General features: G+C 25.2%; 1 protein-coding gene across 2 annotated transcripts; it reads left to right on the top strand.

Annotated features, from left to right (window-relative positions):
- The first annotated feature begins 187 nt into the window (after positions 1-187).
- On the top strand, positions 188-18,381 carry LOC112593299 (putative homeodomain transcription factor). Of its 2 annotated transcripts, none has more exons than XM_025337678.1 (18): positions 188-511; positions 7,934-7,996; positions 8,133-8,272; positions 8,623-8,849; positions 12,435-12,609; positions 12,716-12,794; positions 12,918-13,085; positions 13,150-13,493; positions 13,563-13,657; positions 13,753-14,058; positions 14,147-14,192; positions 14,439-14,561; positions 14,620-14,803; positions 14,867-15,095; positions 15,215-15,310; positions 15,380-15,523; positions 15,726-15,821; positions 16,220-16,306. In XM_025337678.1, the coding sequence occupies exons 2-18, from the start codon at positions 7,965-7,967 to the stop codon at positions 16,259-16,261; spliced, it is 2,526 nt and encodes an 841-aa protein (XP_025193463.1). In that variant the 5' UTR covers positions 188-511; positions 7,934-7,964; the 3' UTR covers positions 16,262-16,306. The 2 variants fall into 2 exon arrangements, with proteins under 2 accessions (XP_025193463.1, XP_025193462.1); XM_025337677.1 differs by lacking the exon at positions 16,220-16,306 and adding an exon at positions 17,121-18,381 and having other exon boundaries at positions 189-511.
- The last annotated feature ends 1,814 nt before the right edge of the window (positions 18,382-20,195 follow it).

Raw genomic sequence — 20,195 nt, 5'->3', positions numbered from 1 at the left:
ACGAAACTCGTTGCCACGTTCATAACGATTACGGTGGTTACGGTGGTATAAGGTATAGGACAATGGTATTCGGTCGCCACTATCAGCTGCGATGAAATATTTTTCTTGTCAATTTTGTTTCCCCCACCACTTCTATAACCACCGCATCTTTGATACCTGCTAAACACTTTTTTTATACATTAATATATAATAATATTATATATCAATATCAGTTGACTCTCGACAGTCACTACACAGTACACGGTCAGTCGATCGTCAACCCGCAATTGTCTGGTGTCTTTTTTTTTTTTCTTTCATGTCCGTTTTATTCGTATATATTAGATATTAATATTATAATAATAATATATTGTGTGTACATACAACGGACGGACGTGTTCTGGAACCCAACGTTTTTACTACTGCAATTTTTTCATTTCGTCGAAAAAGTAACTCGACACATAACGTTAGTTTTCGTCAAATTCTACCCAAATTTATCTTCGACGATTCACCGTTGCTCGTCCCAGTTCGGTCGGTAAGTACCTTCCTACCCGCTCGATACGCATTTTCTTATTTTCCATTATCACAGTGCTATATAATAATATAATAATGATTATAAATTAATTTTGACTTTATATCATTAAAGTGTGCAATCGGACAAGTACCTATTGGCTGTTGGTCGCCTATTAGATATAGATAAATGGTGGCATTGGAATGTATTAATATCATTAATTTCCTGCATGTACATAAATGAAAAAATATTATCGTTTGAAAACACACTTGTGTTTACATACATTAGCTGTCTAACTACCTAGTGTTATTTTTTTATAATTTTTTTTTTTTTTTTTGTACAACATAGTAGGATTGCTTTGGTCAACACATAAATTAATTCAATATTATTCTATTGACTATTAACATAATTTATTATGTAGGTACCTACCTATTGTGGTCTTAATTTAATTTTAAATACTAGGTTTATCTAATGTATCTTCCTAATATATAAATTGTAATTATGACCTATCAAAAATATATGCTCGTAACTAAGTATTTTTAAAAACATCCAAATAAATGATAAAATCTATATTTAATAATATGTATTTACCTAATCTATAAGATGCTAAGTATTGAAATTTAAGTTTAAATTTTGAAAAATTTAGTGTTAAATAAAAGTTTTAGTACCTTACTATTGAGCTTACTACCTATATTGAATTTATAGAAAAAACTGACTGATTTTCTTAATTATAAATATATGCAATACCTACTTATGATTTTTGCATCAATTTTTCAATTTTACAGTAAAAAAATTTTGTATTAGTTAATTTTGCAAATTATATATCATCGGTTTAATATATTATTTGGTATGTATTCATATATTCTATTTCTATACAATCACTTCTTTACATTTACCATGTCCTTGAGAGTTATTGCTCCAGGCAATTTATAACACTCCTACTTATAGATTCTTTTTATTCATAAAATTAATTGGTATGGAGAGAAGCTGTTATATTACCTACTTCAATGCTAGGTAATATTATTTTAATTAATAGGTTATTATTCTAGTACACTTCTAGTATATACCTTGGTATCCTCTTTTTTTGGAAGTATAATAGTTAAAAAAAAAAATAGGTTCACTGTCAATTATTTTCAAATAATGATACAAATTATAAATTTGTTTCAAAATTTAGATGATTGGTATTTTAATTGAATAGGTATTATAAATATAATATCATAAATTATAAGTAGGTATAATAGTTTTATAATATTATAAGATAGTACAAAGAAGATTTATTTTTAAACCATTTTATTATAACTGCTTGATTGGTACAAATACATTAATTGATGCTATGAAGTCAAAAATATTACTCTTAAAAATAATTAAATTGTATAATACAGATGTATGGCATGAATATGTATTATTACTTAAACCTTTTTTACCACATTGTTTTTAATACAGGTAGGTAATGAACTACCTAATTGTTTTTATTTATTCTTACCTAATTAAGCTTATTTACTTATTGAAAATATTTCTAATAGGTATTATTAATATATTAATATTGGGTTATGGAATAGGTAAATAGCTTCAAACAAAGCTTTTAAAAATTGCAAAAATGTAGTGTATCCTACATATTGTATTCAAAATTGTTATTTGTCATTTTTCTATGATAAAGTTGGTGTTTTTTTTAAGTAATAGGTGTACACCATATAAGAGGTACAATGTACAAGTTTGAATGCCCTTGGTTTGACACCACAGGATTACATTGAATGATGAAGCAATCCCTAATGAAATTTATTTTATAAAATTACCTGTATTAAATGTTGTTAAATTAAATAAGAAATCTTTTTTATTTTAGTAGATATCAAATCTATTTTTAAAAGACTTAACTATTGCTTTCTGATTTATGTGAACCTATTTACATGACAATTATTTGTTAATTATGATGTATTCATTATATTTCATGATATTATAATATGTTTGTATATTTAAACGTGTACATTATTTTTTTACAAATAAAGTTGGTTTTAAAAATATAACACACAATCAAAAATGTTTTATTATTTAAATTAATAGTTATTGAAAATTAAATTGAATTAAAAATACTGACTTACTATTCTATTTTTCTATGAATTATTTAAATTCAAAATAGGTATTAAATAACAATATAATTAAATACTGGGTACTGTACTATTTCTTGATTAAATGTATTACCTGTATGTTATAGTTCTAAAGATTATGTAGAAGTGTAGAACAATAAACAATGAGTATAATATAAATTATTTAAATATATCTTTAAAGTTTATTGCTTAAATTTTACTAGATAATTTAGGAGTAATCATCTATAACAACTAACAGGTAAGAATCATATTGAAAATAAATATCTATTTTAAAAAGTTATTTACTTTTAAGGTTTTTGAAGTATTGTATAGACAACATAATAGTTAGTTAATATGTACTTAATAAATATGTATACTAGGTTAAGGTATCACACCACTTAATTATTTTAATTGTGTGTGACATTACTTTTATAGAGATTGGTATTATCTTTTATATAATTACTGAATTATTATATGTATTCAATATTTTCTCTTGTATAATTTATCATATTAATTGATAACTTTTGAACATCATTCACTTCTATTAATAACTCTATATTAGTTTTTACCACTTCAGATGAAGCATAGTCACACAAAAGACTTATTTTTCCTCGAGTTTATACTTTTAAATTGTATAAGTACACATTTACACTGTTCTACTATGTAATAGGTACTATTTGTTTTGATACATCATACATGATTATTGGTTACATGAGATTTTAGAACAATTAAATTTTATAGATTCAATTAAACTTTTATATGTGTATATACATATATTTAACTGAGTTTATTTGTAAAGCAAATATTTTAAAAGGTATTAATTGATATTGATGTGGTATCTAAAAAAACTTCTTTTCTGGTTTAATTTTTATGAATAAAATAATTAATTTAATTTACTGAAATTACTGTCAAGAAATTATAAAACAATAAAATTTACCAAACAAAAAAAAAAAAATAAAATAAAATATTTATTAATACATAATACAATAAATATATATTATAGTTAATACAGTAATATTAAGATATCTTTACATAATTTATATAAAATAAAATAACTATTTGTACACCAATTCATTATTATGTGAAATTGTACAAATATTATTTAAAAGAAAAAAAATTTCAGATAATTACTGGTCTGCTAAGTTAAAATAGTCACTATAATATTCATTACAATACGTTTTATTATATTATAATAATTCTAGCTACAAATGTCTATTGTCACTAATTTTATTAATTAAAAATATGTATATTGTATATAAAAATTTTTTGTGAACAGTATATTATTGCAATTAAAAGATTAGTATTAATCATAGATACCTATACCTATATTATTTCGATGGGAAAAGAAAGACGAGTATAAAATATGCAGGTAGGTCAAAAAGGGGAAAGTGCTACTGTAGTGTATTTTGCAAAAATTGAATTATAAAAATTCAAAGTTTTGTAAATAACACCTGTTTCAGGCAGTTAAATATTTTTATCTATTACATTTTTTGGCCATTCGAATATGCTCAGGGTGGTTACAGGTTTAATTTAGTTAAAAAACAACCAAATACTTATAGTTGTGTCTCAGGTAATGACTATAGTGTTAAGACACAGTTTAAAAATAAGACTTCTACTAGCTTAATCTTTGCCATAATCTAAATTAAGACTGTTTTGAAATTTTCTCATCTCATAATAAAAATAGAAATTTACATCATTACATTCTGCAGCTTATTGGGATAACATACTTTAGCGTGATGTCAAAAGTCACTTTCCGACGAAATATTTGTTTATTTTAGTTATATTTTAAAGGTAGCTAATTTGAAAGTAGAAAACACTATTAATACATAACTCAATAACTGTATAAAATATACTATAGGTATTATTTTTTATCTACAGTTGTTAGTTGACTCAATGTATATAATTCACTATCCTGTTCTGAGTTATTAATGGCTCAACATGAATCGTTCATTATATAATGTGGGAAATAGTTAGAACGGCGGGTGTTAGCAAATTAAAGAAATTTATAATGTTAATGCCTGCATAAAATAATTGTATTATCTATTAAGTAAATTTATAATTTTCTTAGCTATAAATTCTAAATTGTTATTCAAGAAGAGCTGCTGGTTTCTTGTCATATTATATATTATAAATTAGATAAGATAATAAGTGCTGGAATTTTAAATTTTTAAAACGATTACCTATATAAATTATAATAAACATTAAATAATATAGACTTGCAACCATTATTAAAACATATTCACAGTGAAGAATTTATAAAATAATCTTCAAAATATCTTTCCACAATTGAAGTTTAATTTTACGTAAATCGGATAGTTTTTATTTTATCTGTTCATAAGTTGTACATATTAAATACAATTTGAAAAGTATAATAATTTCAGTATGCGATGAAAGTAATGTTGATGGTTGATGACATAGAAAATAAATCGCTCATTAACAACACTTTCAACGAAGAGATGTATGTACGTATATATTGTATTAATGATGATGACTTAAAATGGCAATGATGTGAGTGGATTCTTGGACATGATACATATAGCACCTACAGCTAGTGTTTTAATTAGAGGGTGAAATTATGGTATGAAAATATACGTAACTTGTTATTTCTTCTATGTACGTATGTGATTTTCAGAGCTTTCAGAATTTGACTTCTGCTATAGCAAACAGTCTGTTATATGACCTAATTTTAGATTGATAAATAGGGATTTTTGATGGGTTTAATCAGTTTTAAGAAAAATTTTATAACTATTTAATTTAGTGTGAATATGGGGATTTTTAAAACTTATTAGACAAAAGATTTTTTAGTAAACGTTTCTATTGTTAAGGATAATTTTTTTTACGAAAGGATATGTGAAAAATTAAAGAATTAAATCAGAATTGTACCTATACGTTATATATTTATATGATATGTATTGTTTTTGCAGTGTATTTACGCCAAACAATTTCATCAGTTATAAAAACAGCAAGTTTTACCTGTTTAAACACTGTTAGATTATAAAAACCAGCTGTAGCCTGTAGGTCCTACATATAACTTATGAGTGACGTCGGTATATTATTATCACAAAATATAACAATTTATTATTGTTATTTGTTAATATTACTGTTTAAAAAATATTTTTATATTTGTTTCTTAAATGTAGTCGTGCAAGTATTTTTGTTAAAACCAATTAACAATAAAATATGAAGTGTAAATTTCTATAATATTTGATCGAGAAACAAAGATATTGTATTTCATTAAACAAATACAATAATCTAATGTTTATAAATTATGACCATTTCCATTTCTACTGTAATTTAATAAAAAATAATAAAACGGTCCGACAATGTCTTGGCTAGTGTGATGATGGTAATAGATATTATGATACGAGTAGAATAGGACTATTCGTCTTTATAATTAGATAAAATTTGTTATAATTTTATATTAAATATAAAATTATAATAATAGTTTTTATTGTGATCAAATTATTTTTGTGTTAGGAATGCTTACATAGTTCAATGTTCCTAGTATTAATTGACGGTAATTCATGGGAATTATGTATTTGCTGACATCGCTACATTTAGATAAGGGACGACATCTCACAGTTATATTTCATTTATCATATTATTTTTAGATATTTGTTTGTGTCGTTACATTTTATAACGAACCTGCATATTGCAGTTCTTTGAATTGATCATTTTTATCATTCTTCATCAAGTTTTCTGGTAAATATATTAATATGATTTACGATTTAAATAATTATTTTATACGCCACATTACAATATTTTGATTTGTATATAATTTATTTATCCACTTGAAATGTTCTAGCTAACGAACGCTATAGTACTTTAAACATTTCTTATATATTTATTTTTATTAAAATATAATCGAATCATTGTGTGCAATATTATGTGAATGCGTCTAAATTTATGATGCTTATATAGACATAATATTATAGTACCTACCTAAATTAATAATTTGTACTGTTATTATTTAAAATTGTTAATTATTTCATTATGGTTCAATATTAAACGTCATGTCGTCACGTCCAGCAATGTAACTTTATAACAATATATTATGTAATTATTATAATATTGTATGAATATGGATTTCTGATCGTTGCTCATTATGTTGGAATAGTATTGTTTTAATTTATAAGTTGTAGTTTCAATATTAATGTTGACCGTTGATTATTTTATTTAACTTTGGTCATCGTAACGGTTATTTGCATTGTGTAGATTACCATTGTCTTCAAATATCCTCAATAATACTTGAAAATTAAACTTGAAATATTTAATATTATTATTATATTGTATCAGTTGATTCATCTGTACCTAGAGAAACATGTATTTGGTAGGTATTTATTTTTGTCAATATTTACACAGCGATTGATAACAATTATTGCTTACGAAGCAATATAAACATTTTATATTTATTATTATAGTATATAATAATATGATATTAAATAATTTTGCGGATGTTAAGTGTAAACATCGGCAGATTCTACAATAATGTAATTATATTTGTAAAATGTATATGATCGCGCACTTAGTGTTTAAACTCACGCCTAGTGTTTATACTTAATTCCTTTGATTAGTTTGGTTTTTGTATTAATCAATTTTATTATGTTAGAAATAACAGTCGTACAATTATTATCCTATTATAGTAATTATAGTAACTGGTGTTAATTGCAAAACATTCAAACTCATAAAGAAACGGTAGGTATTGCTTTAGTAATTTTTTTATAATTTCATGCTGTGTATAAATGATAGTATTGTTAATACAACAAAGACTAACTATACAAAAGTATGGAAAACGAATTCTTTCATATTTTTTTAGTAATCAATAAAAAAAAAAAAAAATAAAAAAAAATAAGGTTTGGCTAAAGAATTTTATTCGGGAAATAAAAATACGTGTTAGTCTTAACACATATGATGTTTCTAATAAAATTTATTTCATTATTATATTATATAGGATATTTATTAATATTAAAATTAATTTAAAACTTTATTTAACATTTTTATACATCAGCTTTTAGACGCCAGACTGCAATTTATGATTCGATAAGTGGTGATGAAATGACTCTTGGTAAAACCTATGTTATATATTGTATTTTCACAAAATAATATAATACCTCTTAAACTATTTATCGTCATAAGCCAATGAACGATTAAGCAATGTAACTAATTAGATATAAATTTTATCTAGTTGTAAAATAAGTAATTTCTAGAATGATTTTTTTGTGTTACACGTGAATACCATTAATGTCTATGGGAATTGGGTAGGAATATGTGAAATACAAAACTATTCAGTTTATTTTATAACTAAATAATAAACTGCATAATAATACTTATCGTTAACTTAAAATAGTATTATATTTTGTTTTAGATCAAATTAAGCTAGTGTATCAGTTTAGGAAATGGGATGTAATGTACAAAAAATAGTCACGTGGTGAGTAAATATTGATTATTATACATTGATAAGTTAAGTATAAAATAGTAAATATATAATACGCATGGTGTGTTAGAGACATCTAACATCGCCCCGTACATGAAATAATAATATAATATTGACATTTTTCCTATAGGTATCAAAAAAAAATTGGCACTTATGATAAACAACAGTGGGAAAAAACGATTGAGCAACGTATTCTGAGTGGATTTACGCATGTTCCAAAGAAAAATGCTAAATTGAAGACTGATCTTATTGATGTAGACTTAGTGAGAGGTTAGTAGTAGTATTGATTAAGTCCTGTACTTACGGTACAGAAAGTAATAATGTACAAAATATGTATAATAATATAAAATTTTGAAACCATTATGATAAAAAAATGCCCATTCATATGACCCTGGCCTTGTTCTACAATACACAACGGGGTTCTATGTGGTCTGAGGTTAAGGTCTATTGATTTTTTTTACCCATTGACCTTTCCGGCAAAATCAATACAGCCAAAACTCGCGTAACCGGCGGATAGTTGAGTGTATCCTTTTAATTATAACATTAATTTCTGTCTTAAAACATACATTATATTGATAATATTATTAATTTGTATCGAAATGATTGTACTTTGTTTACAGGATCGGCATTTACCAAAACGAAACCGAAACACGGATTTTTCACTGTAGCCCGTCTGGCGATCGTCCGGCTATTATTTTTACCATGCTATTACCGATGGTACATACACCAGACGTCATGGCGATTGTTTCTGTCGCTTTTATGTCTTTACGTCTTGGAACTGGCAAACATTTTGTTGTTCAGTTACGTCACGTTTATTTCCTCCTCCGAAGAAGAAGACACATCACCGGTACGTAACAATATTATAAATTATTTATAAAACATCACGTCGTAGAACAGAACGTTAACAGCATTGTAGGCACATTATTATTTGCCTAGTACAATAAATTGTCATTGTATTGTCCTTGTGCGTTGTTCGGCTAAAAACTTGGTCATGTCCATCGACCGTTGAGTTTCGAATTCTAATCCAAGAATGACTGGGACACCCGGCCAGTGGTCGTCTTGTTTCGAATTGAATTGTGATATGTGCTGGCCTGTATGTAGGATTTTTTCATGAAGGGGGTTAAAAAAATATATATTAATTTTTAAATATATGAAAAGTATTTATTTATTAAAGTTTTTTGATTATACTTAATATCACATTAGTAGTTTTGTAGAAGTACATTTCCTTTTAGTTCGATAAAATCAATAGCTGTTATAACCTAGATGCAAAAAAGGCAACGGGGATTTGGACCTCTCCCCCTCCGTAGACACGAGCCTGAATATAAGTAATATTTTGTGTAGGTATTAAACTATAATGTGTATAATATTTAGGCGTCCTGAATAATATTATATCTAGACGATGTTCGAATCCTGCTGTCGGTACCATAATATTTTAAGTAGGTATAGTACGAACCTACACAAAGCCGACGGTTCATTCCGTTATTATTCCGGTCAGTCACTCGTAAGCAATTTTATTGTCTGTATTATAAATTATAGTGTATTATCTCGGCGTAAACTACAAGGTTTTTAGTGTACTGCCGTGTATAGCTGTGTACGATATAAATATAACAGACATTACAACGAATTTAATCTACAAGATCGTCTATGTAATAATTTATTTCCTAGACTTTTATGCGTCTGATATAAAGGTCACATAGTTTAAGATTAATTATCATAACTATAAAAAAATTAATGCATTTATGATATCGTTTGTTATTTACCTAAGGGCTCTGTTACGTTTAACTTATAAATGATTAAAGTACTTACGCACAAAGTTTCTACCTATCTACGCATTAATGAAGTATTATTATACATTATATAATGACGTCACGTTTAACTAAATACGCTACGGATTATATGATATTGCGATTTCATAAATTCTACATTTACGTATTATTTTTACAATTTAAATATATGTTTAAAAATAATCTGTTATATGTTCTATAACAAAAAAAAATCGAAATATTTACTATTTGTTCATAACACATAATAAGAATTTATCTTAATCATAAAATAAATGTTTTTTTCTTTTAAAATATTAATGATGTTATTAGAAGGAAAAATAATTCATCGATAGAACTCAAGAGGTATTATTTTATATTTTAAATGTGCATGATTACTATGCCAACAATAAATATCTTCTCTTAAATAAAATCTTTAAATCAAAATGTTGGTCTCGCCTCCGGGTTAATGTTCTAACAAGCAATTTAACACAATCTTTAATCAATGTCCCTCACTTTTTACAAACTATTAACTAACTCTCTCCGTCATCTAATTGAATTCTTCCCACTTGTTTTCTTAGAAATACGCCAATATTCAACGTGTTTTACCATCACTTCATCTTAGATAATCGCAGAACCAAATTATTATAATTCACCTATTTATTTTGTAATATTTAAACTTATTATTTTCTTTAAATTACTAGGTTTTTTTTTTTAATTATACAACAAAGGGATGTCCGTAATCTCCCAGCTCATTCTTTATTTATTCAACACATTATTAATCATTCCCAAAATTTTATATTGCTCTAATATTAGAAACCTGGTTCTTCCTTACCAGAAAGTTCAATTTAGAACGACTGTAGTGTAATATAAATAATTAATATATTGTATATAGAAGTAAAAATTAAAACATTGTTATCGTATTTTTATAATTATGGTATAAATCTATTACTTTTTATTAATATCAACATCATTATACTAATTTAAATCAGTTTTTTTTTTAAATTTTACTTATACCTATCACATGCTAATCTAAAATTTAAAATTTAATTGTATATTATAATTTGATCAACCAATATGACATGTATGTATTTTTTTATATTTATCTTCAATATTATGTTAATGTTATATTGAATAATTGTTGAAACTATAGGTTTTTACCACGTAAACTAATATACATATATATATATATATTTATACAATGTTATTATTAAAACAACATTAATACAATCAGTTGTAATAACAACAATTATACTTCGTAAAAATGATTTATTATTTATTCTATGAAAATGGTATCACACGGGCCAAGGTGGATATATATATATATATATCATATATTATATCCACCTTGACACGGGCATAACCGACTTTATGCCATATATAATAAAATACTTAGTTGCCTGGGATGTCAGATTTTATAAAAAAAAAAAAATTGTATATTTTTTGAACAACTTAACAAATCTATTAATAATTGATTTAAAAATTAAATTTATAAAATTGAATTATACTTTCACATAAAGACAATAATAAATTATATTGAAGAAAAATGTCAATAAATGAATCATAATCACTGTGATAATTTTAAGTTTTTGTGTAACGTAAATATAATCTAATAAATGCATAGACATTATGAATGATAAAAATAGATGATTATAAATAGACAAATAATGATATTATAAAAAAATTTACATGGATCTTCAGTTACTACTTTCAAAAAATGGTGATGAGTGAAAATAGTAAATTCCATGGCAGACATTTCGATGAATTTTTAAGGGGGTTAGAATAATCCAAAATAAAGTGACTCATAGAATAACATTTTAAATAAAGTTTCAACTTTTGTTTCCAGTAGTGGGGGAGGGTTAAGCCTCCTGATACCTTCTCCATTATAAGTGATGTAATAGAAATGATGGATGAATTATTAGCATTGCTTTAAGTATTAAATTCCATTATAGTACCATGTTAGATTTGTTAATGTTTATTGTAATTTGTAAATAATGATCAATGATGATTTATATGCGAAATATAAAGCAGTAATATATCATATAATTTTAACAATGTCTTTGTATCGGTAACAATAGGGGAATGGAAATTTTCTAAAATTAAAAACTATTTGAGGTTTTTTGAACCAGAATAGGTTAAATGGTCTTGGAGTCATTTTTATTGGAAAAGAAGTGATAATAAATCTAAAACTTAAAAATTTACTCTTACTTTTAGCACAAGAAAAATCTCGCAATAAGAATTTAATTTGACATATTTTGGATATTGTAGTTTTTTTATTTCATATTTTATTTTAATATTTGATAGTTTATAATGTTGATTATAAATATGACTTGTATTAATATTTATTTTTATACCCCCTCCTCCCATCCACACATCCACACACACACACACACACACACACACACACACAATAAATTCACTATTGAGTGAGAGTGATGCAAATTAGATTACTAGGATGACAAAAAAATTTGAAGCTTGTCGTCCTGCATTCATGATTTGTAAGAGTAGGTAATGAATGTTAGTATTTCTAAAAAATTTTATTTGGTTTTCACATATTTATACATTGTTTTAACAAACTTATCAACGTTGAAGAATGAAGGTTACTCTTAGGTTAAGTTCCATTATTTCATTTATTTGATAGATATTCATAAAGACTATGTTTTTTTTTCAAGACTGTAACACTTGGTGAAGTACTGAGTCCATTTATAATGATGCTTGTTTTGAGCATTGTTCATTCGCAAATTGTGTCTACCACTACAATTTCAAAAAAAAATTTCCTGAAAACACCTAGATCTCATAGCTCAAGACATGCTAAAAGGGGTCATTCTACCTCAAATAAAATTAAAAGTAAATTTATATTATTATTTATAATAAGTATATAGCTTAACTTGATTTATACTATGATAACAATTTTATATAATACTAAATTAATTAATGAATAATATAATTATAGATTCAACTGAAATGAATGTAGAAAGTATTCAATCTTTAGTTGGTACTGATACTAAATATGTGAAGCGGAGAAATAGAATGTGAGTTATAAACTCTTTTCATTAACATCTATATTATTGTTAAATCATTATGTTGTACTGTTTTAAACTATTTTTGACTGATAAATGATTATGTATGTTTAACTACTAAAATTTATGTTTTAGTGGAGATGCTTCTAAACCCCAAAATGTTGTATGGGATACGTCACCTGTAAAAACACGTCATTGGGTTCTAGAATCGTTATCTGATGTTAATGTTTCAATAGTTCCCGAAGGTTTTGGTTCCGATTTACGTTTAGTTAATCTTGATGAAAAAAAGCAGTTAGGAGGAGTGTAAGAAAAGTTTATATCTGCATAAATATGATAAAATGTATTGATATCATTAAATTTTTTGTAGGGATCGTATGGATGTAAGACCTAATACGTCTAGCTCAACACATGATGATGATGGTTTTGAAAGTTTAAACGGCAATGGATCCAGTGATAATCCCGAAGAAGATATTTTAACTGGTTCCACTATTACATCCCAAACGTCCGAGTCTACTAGTGCTGAACAATCAAGTAGTACACCTAAACATGATCAATTAGTTGAGAAAGTTGAATGTGATGTTACGTTAGTAGCAAAAAAGTCTAATGATCTAGTTAGTAAAAATGTTTCCAGTCAGAAAAGATGTTTAAGATTTAAAAAAACTCCATTAACTTCAAAAGCTTCCATTGCTGATTTGGATCGTAGACTTTCTGGTATAAAAATTGAAATTTCCTTTAAATATCAATTTAATTAATGAATAAAATAATTATTTCCTCTTTTAGCTTTCCAGACATCTTCATGTTTTAAATATGCAGTTAATTCTGAATCTGAAGATAGTGAACAAGAAATTAAAAATGACGGTTCAATGTGTCCAAAAGTAATTTATTAATTTTGTATAAAAAATATTAAATATGTTTACATGTGTAATAAGTATATAATAAAGTAAACACTATTAATATAATATCATTTTAGCGTTTACTCGTACGACGTAGCCATCGTTTACAAGTCCTTAAAAAGACAAATTCTGATGATGATGAGGACGATAATGTAGATAGTTCTTCTAGTCGACAAACAGATGAAGAAGGGGATGTATTATCATCCAATGGTGGAAGCGCTTGTCCACTATCCATGTTGACTGAAGGAACAACTAGTGCTGGTGAATGGATTGGTCTTACCACAAATACTGAAGAAGGTTCTTCTACTTCGGATATGGATGCTGAACAGACTAACTTATTAAATGATAACCAAGATCATCCTTTTTTATGGGAATTTGAAACTGTAAGTTAATTATTGGAAGTAGCTTTATGAAAAGAAAGAAAATCATGATATTTTAACATTTTATTATAAATTTTTTTTTTTTTTGAAGACACCAACTGTGATATTAAGCCCAAGTTGTGCGGCATCAGACAGAGGTAAAGTTATAATTTATTGATTTTTTTTATTGCTTAATAAAATATTCAATATTGATCATAATTTGTAATAGTTAATTAATTCCTTTTTTTTTTTAAAGTATTTAAAGTTAATTTTGGTTTAATCAACTAATGTGATAAATTAAATCTTTAATTGGTTTTTAGTAATAGAAATACTTAATTTGTATTAATATTAATTTATTGTTTTAGTATGCTTAAATAATATTAATATTCATTAATATGTTTTAGTGAGTTGTACAATGTGGGAAAAAAAAGAAGTAAAAAAAGCTGATTTATCTGTATTAGATATAAGTTCTGCAATAATTGCTAGAGTAGAAGAGATTCCTGAACAAATGGATTACTTCTACTTAGGTAAATTGTGTTATGTTTAATCTGTATTTACAGTATTTAATATTTTTATATTTCTTAGGTGTTTTCTTGTCTGTGATAATTGCCCTCATGCCATCAGCTTATAGATTACTTAATAGCTTGACAGAGGATAAACCTTTACCAACCTTAGCTATTACTGTGAATGAACCCCCAGAATATGTGTATAAGCAATATTTATCTGCATTTTTTACCATTGTTAATGCTGCTTTCTCGCCCATTGGCTGGTGAGTATTAAAAAATATTAAATTATATTTTAATTTTATTAATTGATTTAATTCTATTTTTAGGGAACGATATATCGTGATTACAACCTTGATAGAACGGTTTTGTTTATCCTTAATGTTCTTCTTCCTATTAACTGTAGCAGAGCGCACGTACAAACAGAGATTTTTGTATGCAAAGTTCTTTTCGCACCTTACATCTTTTAGAAGAGCTAGGAAATCTAAATTGCCTCATTTTAGACTTAATAAAGTACGGAATATCAAAACTTGGCTTTCCATACGCTCTTATTTAAAAGTAGGTTAATTATGTGTATTGTTATCATTATACTTATTGTAATAGCTTAAAATAAATTGACTAAATAGAATTTATATTAATAAGCTTTCTTCTTATTATTTTATAACTAATTTTTATAGAAACGTGGACCTCAAAGATCAGTAGATGTGATTGTGTCATCTTCATTCTACATATCATCATTGTTTTTAGCAATTTTAAGTGTAGAATTACTTAAGGTAAGTAATAAAACTAGAAATGTCTTAAAAATTAAAAAAAAAAATTATTACATTATTATATTATTGTAGGATACATTTTCTTTAAATTCAGAATTTCACCTCGAGTCTTCAGCTTGGTGTATGGTGTTAGGAATTTACCTTTTGCGATTTTTGACTTTAGGAACAAAAATTAATAGGAAGTATAGAAATTTATCGACACTTATTACAGAACAGGTAAATATTATAATATTTTAATGATACTTTTTGAATTTTGAATACATTCTTAAATTATTTTAATTTATATTCCAATTAATTTACATTTATAATTTTATAAATGTCTTAATTTTCTCTACTTTGTAATATAAAGTATCAAAAAACTAGCATTTTAATAATATATTGTCTAAATAAGTACATTTATGATTTACTTTTGTTTTAGATTAATTTATATATGCAGATAGAACAAAAACCTAATAAAAAAGATGATTTGATGGTTGCCAACAGTGTTTTAAAATTAGCTGCAGATTTACTAAAGGTATATTTTATACATCTTATTATTATTTTGAAAACTAATAGCTACTTTCTATTAATATTTTCAAGTTTAAAATATATTTAAAAATTATGTATATTATAGATAATGAATAGATATCTATGTGAATTAATCATTTATATTTCTTAATTTTAAATGTTAAAATGTTCTTTGGCTTATAGATTAAAATAAATTTAAAACATTTAGCATTATTTAAAAATAAATTCTTAGTAGGCAATTAAGTTTTAAAGTTTTTTATTTTAAAATTTTACTTTTTTGAATTTCGAGGAATAAATTATGTGTCATTATGCACAGTGAATTTTAAAGAAATAAAATAATAAATTTTAAATTTACACATATATTAAGTACTAATGTGCCTTTATTTCATATTTCATATTTTTCAGAGTTGGAAAATTGTAAATTCATCAAAGGCTTTCACTAGTTAAAGAATTATATGTTGTAATTTTGTTATAGTTAATTTTCTAATAAACTCAAGTTCTTAAATAGTTAAATTATTGTTAAAAGAACTTATTTTTTAATAGTTTCAAATTTCAACACATCATGGCTTTAAATACAAATAATCTAATAATTTATAATAATGTTAAGAATACTATTATTTCTGTTTCTTGATAAAATAATATTATTCATTGAAGGGCACAAATTAAATACTCTTTATGTAATAATTAAAAAAGTAAACTAACTTTTTTTGAACTTAGTGAGGTAAATTTATTATTTATTATTTATTAATTATTAACTTTATACTTGATTATCTTGTGTTTATTTTACTTACATTTAGTTCATTATTTTTAATTAATTGCCCACCTTTGAAATTTACGAATATCAGCATATATATAATTGTATGTTTATTATTTATGTATGTATTAAAACACAATAATTTAATTACTTTTTCTATTTATATTAAGCTCAAGTTAATGTTTCAAACTAATCTGTTACACTTATTTCTCTAAATTTAGCTCATAATTATATACACTATATACAAATTATCTGTTGAGTCTAAACTATAAAAAAATAAAATAATAAAATATAAAAATATCATTATTCATAAATTATATAAATATATGTAAACATTAATTAAAAGTTTATATTATCAAACGTTATTAAATTAATACTATTGAAATAAATGGAGTCTATTTATTTAATCATGCTACTTAATTTTTACTCTTAATAGAAATACCATTTTATACACTAATAAATATTAGCAAAGTTTTCTATAGTCTAGAAATTTACACAAACATTTTTGATTGTACTTTAATGTATAAAAATATTTGTTCTGTTTGTTTTTAGGAATTGGAAAGTCCATTTAAAATTGCAGGTCTATCTGACAACCCGTACCTGTTTACATTGATAAAAGTAGTGATCCTGTCTGCTCTGTCTGGCGTGCTTTCTGAATTACTAGGATTTAAATTGAAGTTGCACAAAATCAAAATAAAATAGATTAATTGTTTAGGTTAGGTAAACAAAATACCTGCTTATGAATGTGGTCACTTTTTGAAGTGGTGATGATCACAACTTATATTATCATATATAGTCATCAGAATTTTTATATGAAATCATGGCATGTTTAGACAGTGGTTATGATGACACAAGAGCTCGTTTTTTCCAATGCTATTTGTTGTGTACTATGTACATCAATAGACATTATTATCCTTCACGTTCATCTAGGATTTGCCATTTATGAAGTCATCATTCTATAGTTTGCCATAATACCTATTATGTATAATAATGATATATTTTCTGAGACTTCTAACTTTACATATATATATATATATAATATATGATAACAATACCTACCTTACAAACTAAACAATAAATGTCGTGTTCATAGATGTAACTTTAGTTATAACAGGCGTTTAGCTATACTTTTAATTATATTGTAAAACATGAATCCAATTGTAAATAGTGATACCTAGTGTTTATATAATATACAAGTTTGGTACCATTATAATAATAAGTAAGCATAATTTATTGTGTAACATGAGGTAAACAGATATAGTATCAAGTGTTATTGTTGGTGACAATTTTTAGTGATTTTTATAAAATTGTTTTTAAATTCGAGATGAGGTTTATTTAGCTAATTAATTTTTATGGTGTATAAATGTATCTACCAACCAAGCTGCAGTTCTTAATAAATATTATATTATTTATAAATGTTTTAACAGCAGTAGTTGTGATGTACAATGGTTGTACTATAATAATTGTAGTTGGTCAGTTAACTGTCCTTTACTAGTATCAAAATCCTTAATACAGTGACATATAATTTATTTAATCATCAGAAAAGGTCTGGAAGCAATACTTTACACTGTATAGTGATGTATCTCACTATGGTTGGAGCGTTTATAGTCCAAACACATGAAATGTTATTTTAATATTTATCTCCTCTTTTGATAATTGTTTAGAAGTGTACTTTATTTTCTATACATTATCAGTTATCACTGTGATCTTTTTGTTATTATTTAATAATTTAATTCTAATGTTGTTTATATAGTGATAAATGAACTGTCTACACAATATAAATGTATTTAATAAACTTGTATTATGAAATCAATATTTTTGTTATTTTTGCCCTTAACATATTTGTGTTGATTCTCATGATAGGTACTAGAGGTTTGCATTGGCCGAAAATTTGTAGCCTGATTCTATGCAATTATGTTTTTGGTAAGCCTACACCAGTCCAAGTAGTGAATATCTCAGTTTTTTTGAAATTGTGATCTGCGACCTGGTAACTATTTTTTTTAATTGTTTAATTTTTAATTACCTATTTAAACATTTTTTTATCAATATTTTTTTCTTTAAATTAAGTACATAAGAATATATTTTTATTCAAACAATATATTGCTATAACTTCTAAACTTATTAATATCACTCTCCCACCACACTAGTTCTGTTTAAACACGCCAAAAAGTTCTAATCGGAGCATGGCAAGTTTTAGTTTTGAAATTTACACGGACATGAAAATGTGTATTTAATTATATTGGCTACACGTTGTTTCCGCTAAGAATTGTTTTTTATGTACAATGATCAATGCAATGTCATTGAATTCAAATTTTAACTCATCCATCATCCATTACAATGACCTACTGTAGGTTTAGCAGAACGGTGCTAACTTGCCTAACTATTTATAATTTGTTTAATTTTAATTAAAATTCTGTATTTCTGTAATTCTATAGGTAGGAATATGTTATTTCTAAAAATTAATGTAATTACCTGCCTATACTTGACTTTAATGGAAAACCAACTACGGATGTCCGTGTGTTCGATCACTATTCACTATTGAAATAATATGAAATGATTAGTCAAAGATCATTAGGTACCTGTCTCGATTTGTGTATTTATTTAAAATATAATATAGCCTTACGTTGTGAAAAAAATTAAAAGATTAATACCTACTATTTTTTTTTTTTTTTTTTACAATTTTTGAATTGCTTTAAGTCGATTTGAATAATAAAAGCAATTAACGAAAAATTAGAAAATAAATACCTACATACCTACGTATGTATCTACGAGATCTACAAACATTTTTAGCAAAATTCTTTCAGAATTTTTCTTTAACCATTATTATATGAATTAAAAAAAAAAATAATAAAATGTACCTAGATCTGTGGTGTGCGACCGACTACCTGAGGATCGCGAATTTTTAATAGTAGGTCGTTAATAATATAACACCAATCGTAAAAGCTATATATTATTAATATATTTTATATTTAATCAAAACTAAATTATCAAAACAATTAGTATCAATTTTATTTCCTTTTGTTTTAATTTATTTAGGTATGTGAAACAGCATTTCGACATTAACGATTATAAAAACATAAATCAGTCCAAATTGAATGTCGAAGCAGGTGTAAGAGTACCTAGCGCCGCTAGCGATCTCAAATTTAAAATCTATCATGTCTTAAGTTTCAAGCACAAAACACATATCAAATCATTTGAACTTTATAATTTTAAAATTATTAAAATGTTTACAATATTATTATACCTATTAATTTCATCAATTGATTTTTATTATATTATTCATTGTCATGTTTTTAAATTTATTAAGTAAACATTGATTTGCCTAAAATTAACTATTATAAACCAAAATTTTGTAGGTACATATACTTATGTAATTTTGGTAAGGCGATCAACAAAATAAATAAATTAGGAGGGGGTTGTGGATCTAAAAAGGTTGCGTACTACTGACCTAAATACTCAATACGTGAATAGCGATAGGTACACGAATGTTAGTGTATATATATTATTATCTTATAGTTCCATATAGGTAAATACTAAATAGTCTAACAAGTCTAACAATTAATGGTTTTCGTTACTTAGATAGTACTTAGCTGAGTTAGTACCTAATCAGTTTTAAGAAAAAATGAA

The sequence above is a fragment of the Melanaphis sacchari genome, unplaced genomic scaffold (assembly GCF_002803265.2).
Source record: "Melanaphis sacchari strain LSU unplaced genomic scaffold, SCAv2.0 Contig1_pilon_pilon, whole genome shotgun sequence".
Lineage (NCBI taxonomy): Eukaryota > Metazoa > Arthropoda > Insecta > Hemiptera > Aphididae > Melanaphis > Melanaphis sacchari.
Note: the sequence above shows the minus strand (reverse complement) of the source record. Positions and strands in the feature narration are given on the sequence as shown.

Coding starts and splice junctions, on each gene's coding strand:
- LOC112593299 (XM_025337677.1), top strand. CDS start 7,965: ATGGGATGTAATGTACAAAAAATAGTCACGTG. Junction 8,273..8,622: donor TGATGTAGACTTAGTGAGAG/GTTAGTAGTAGT, acceptor CTTTGTTTACAG/GATCGGCATTTACCAAAACG. Junction 12,610..12,715: donor TACCTCAAATAAAATTAAAA/GTAAATTTATAT, acceptor ATATAATTATAG/ATTCAACTGAAATGAATGTA.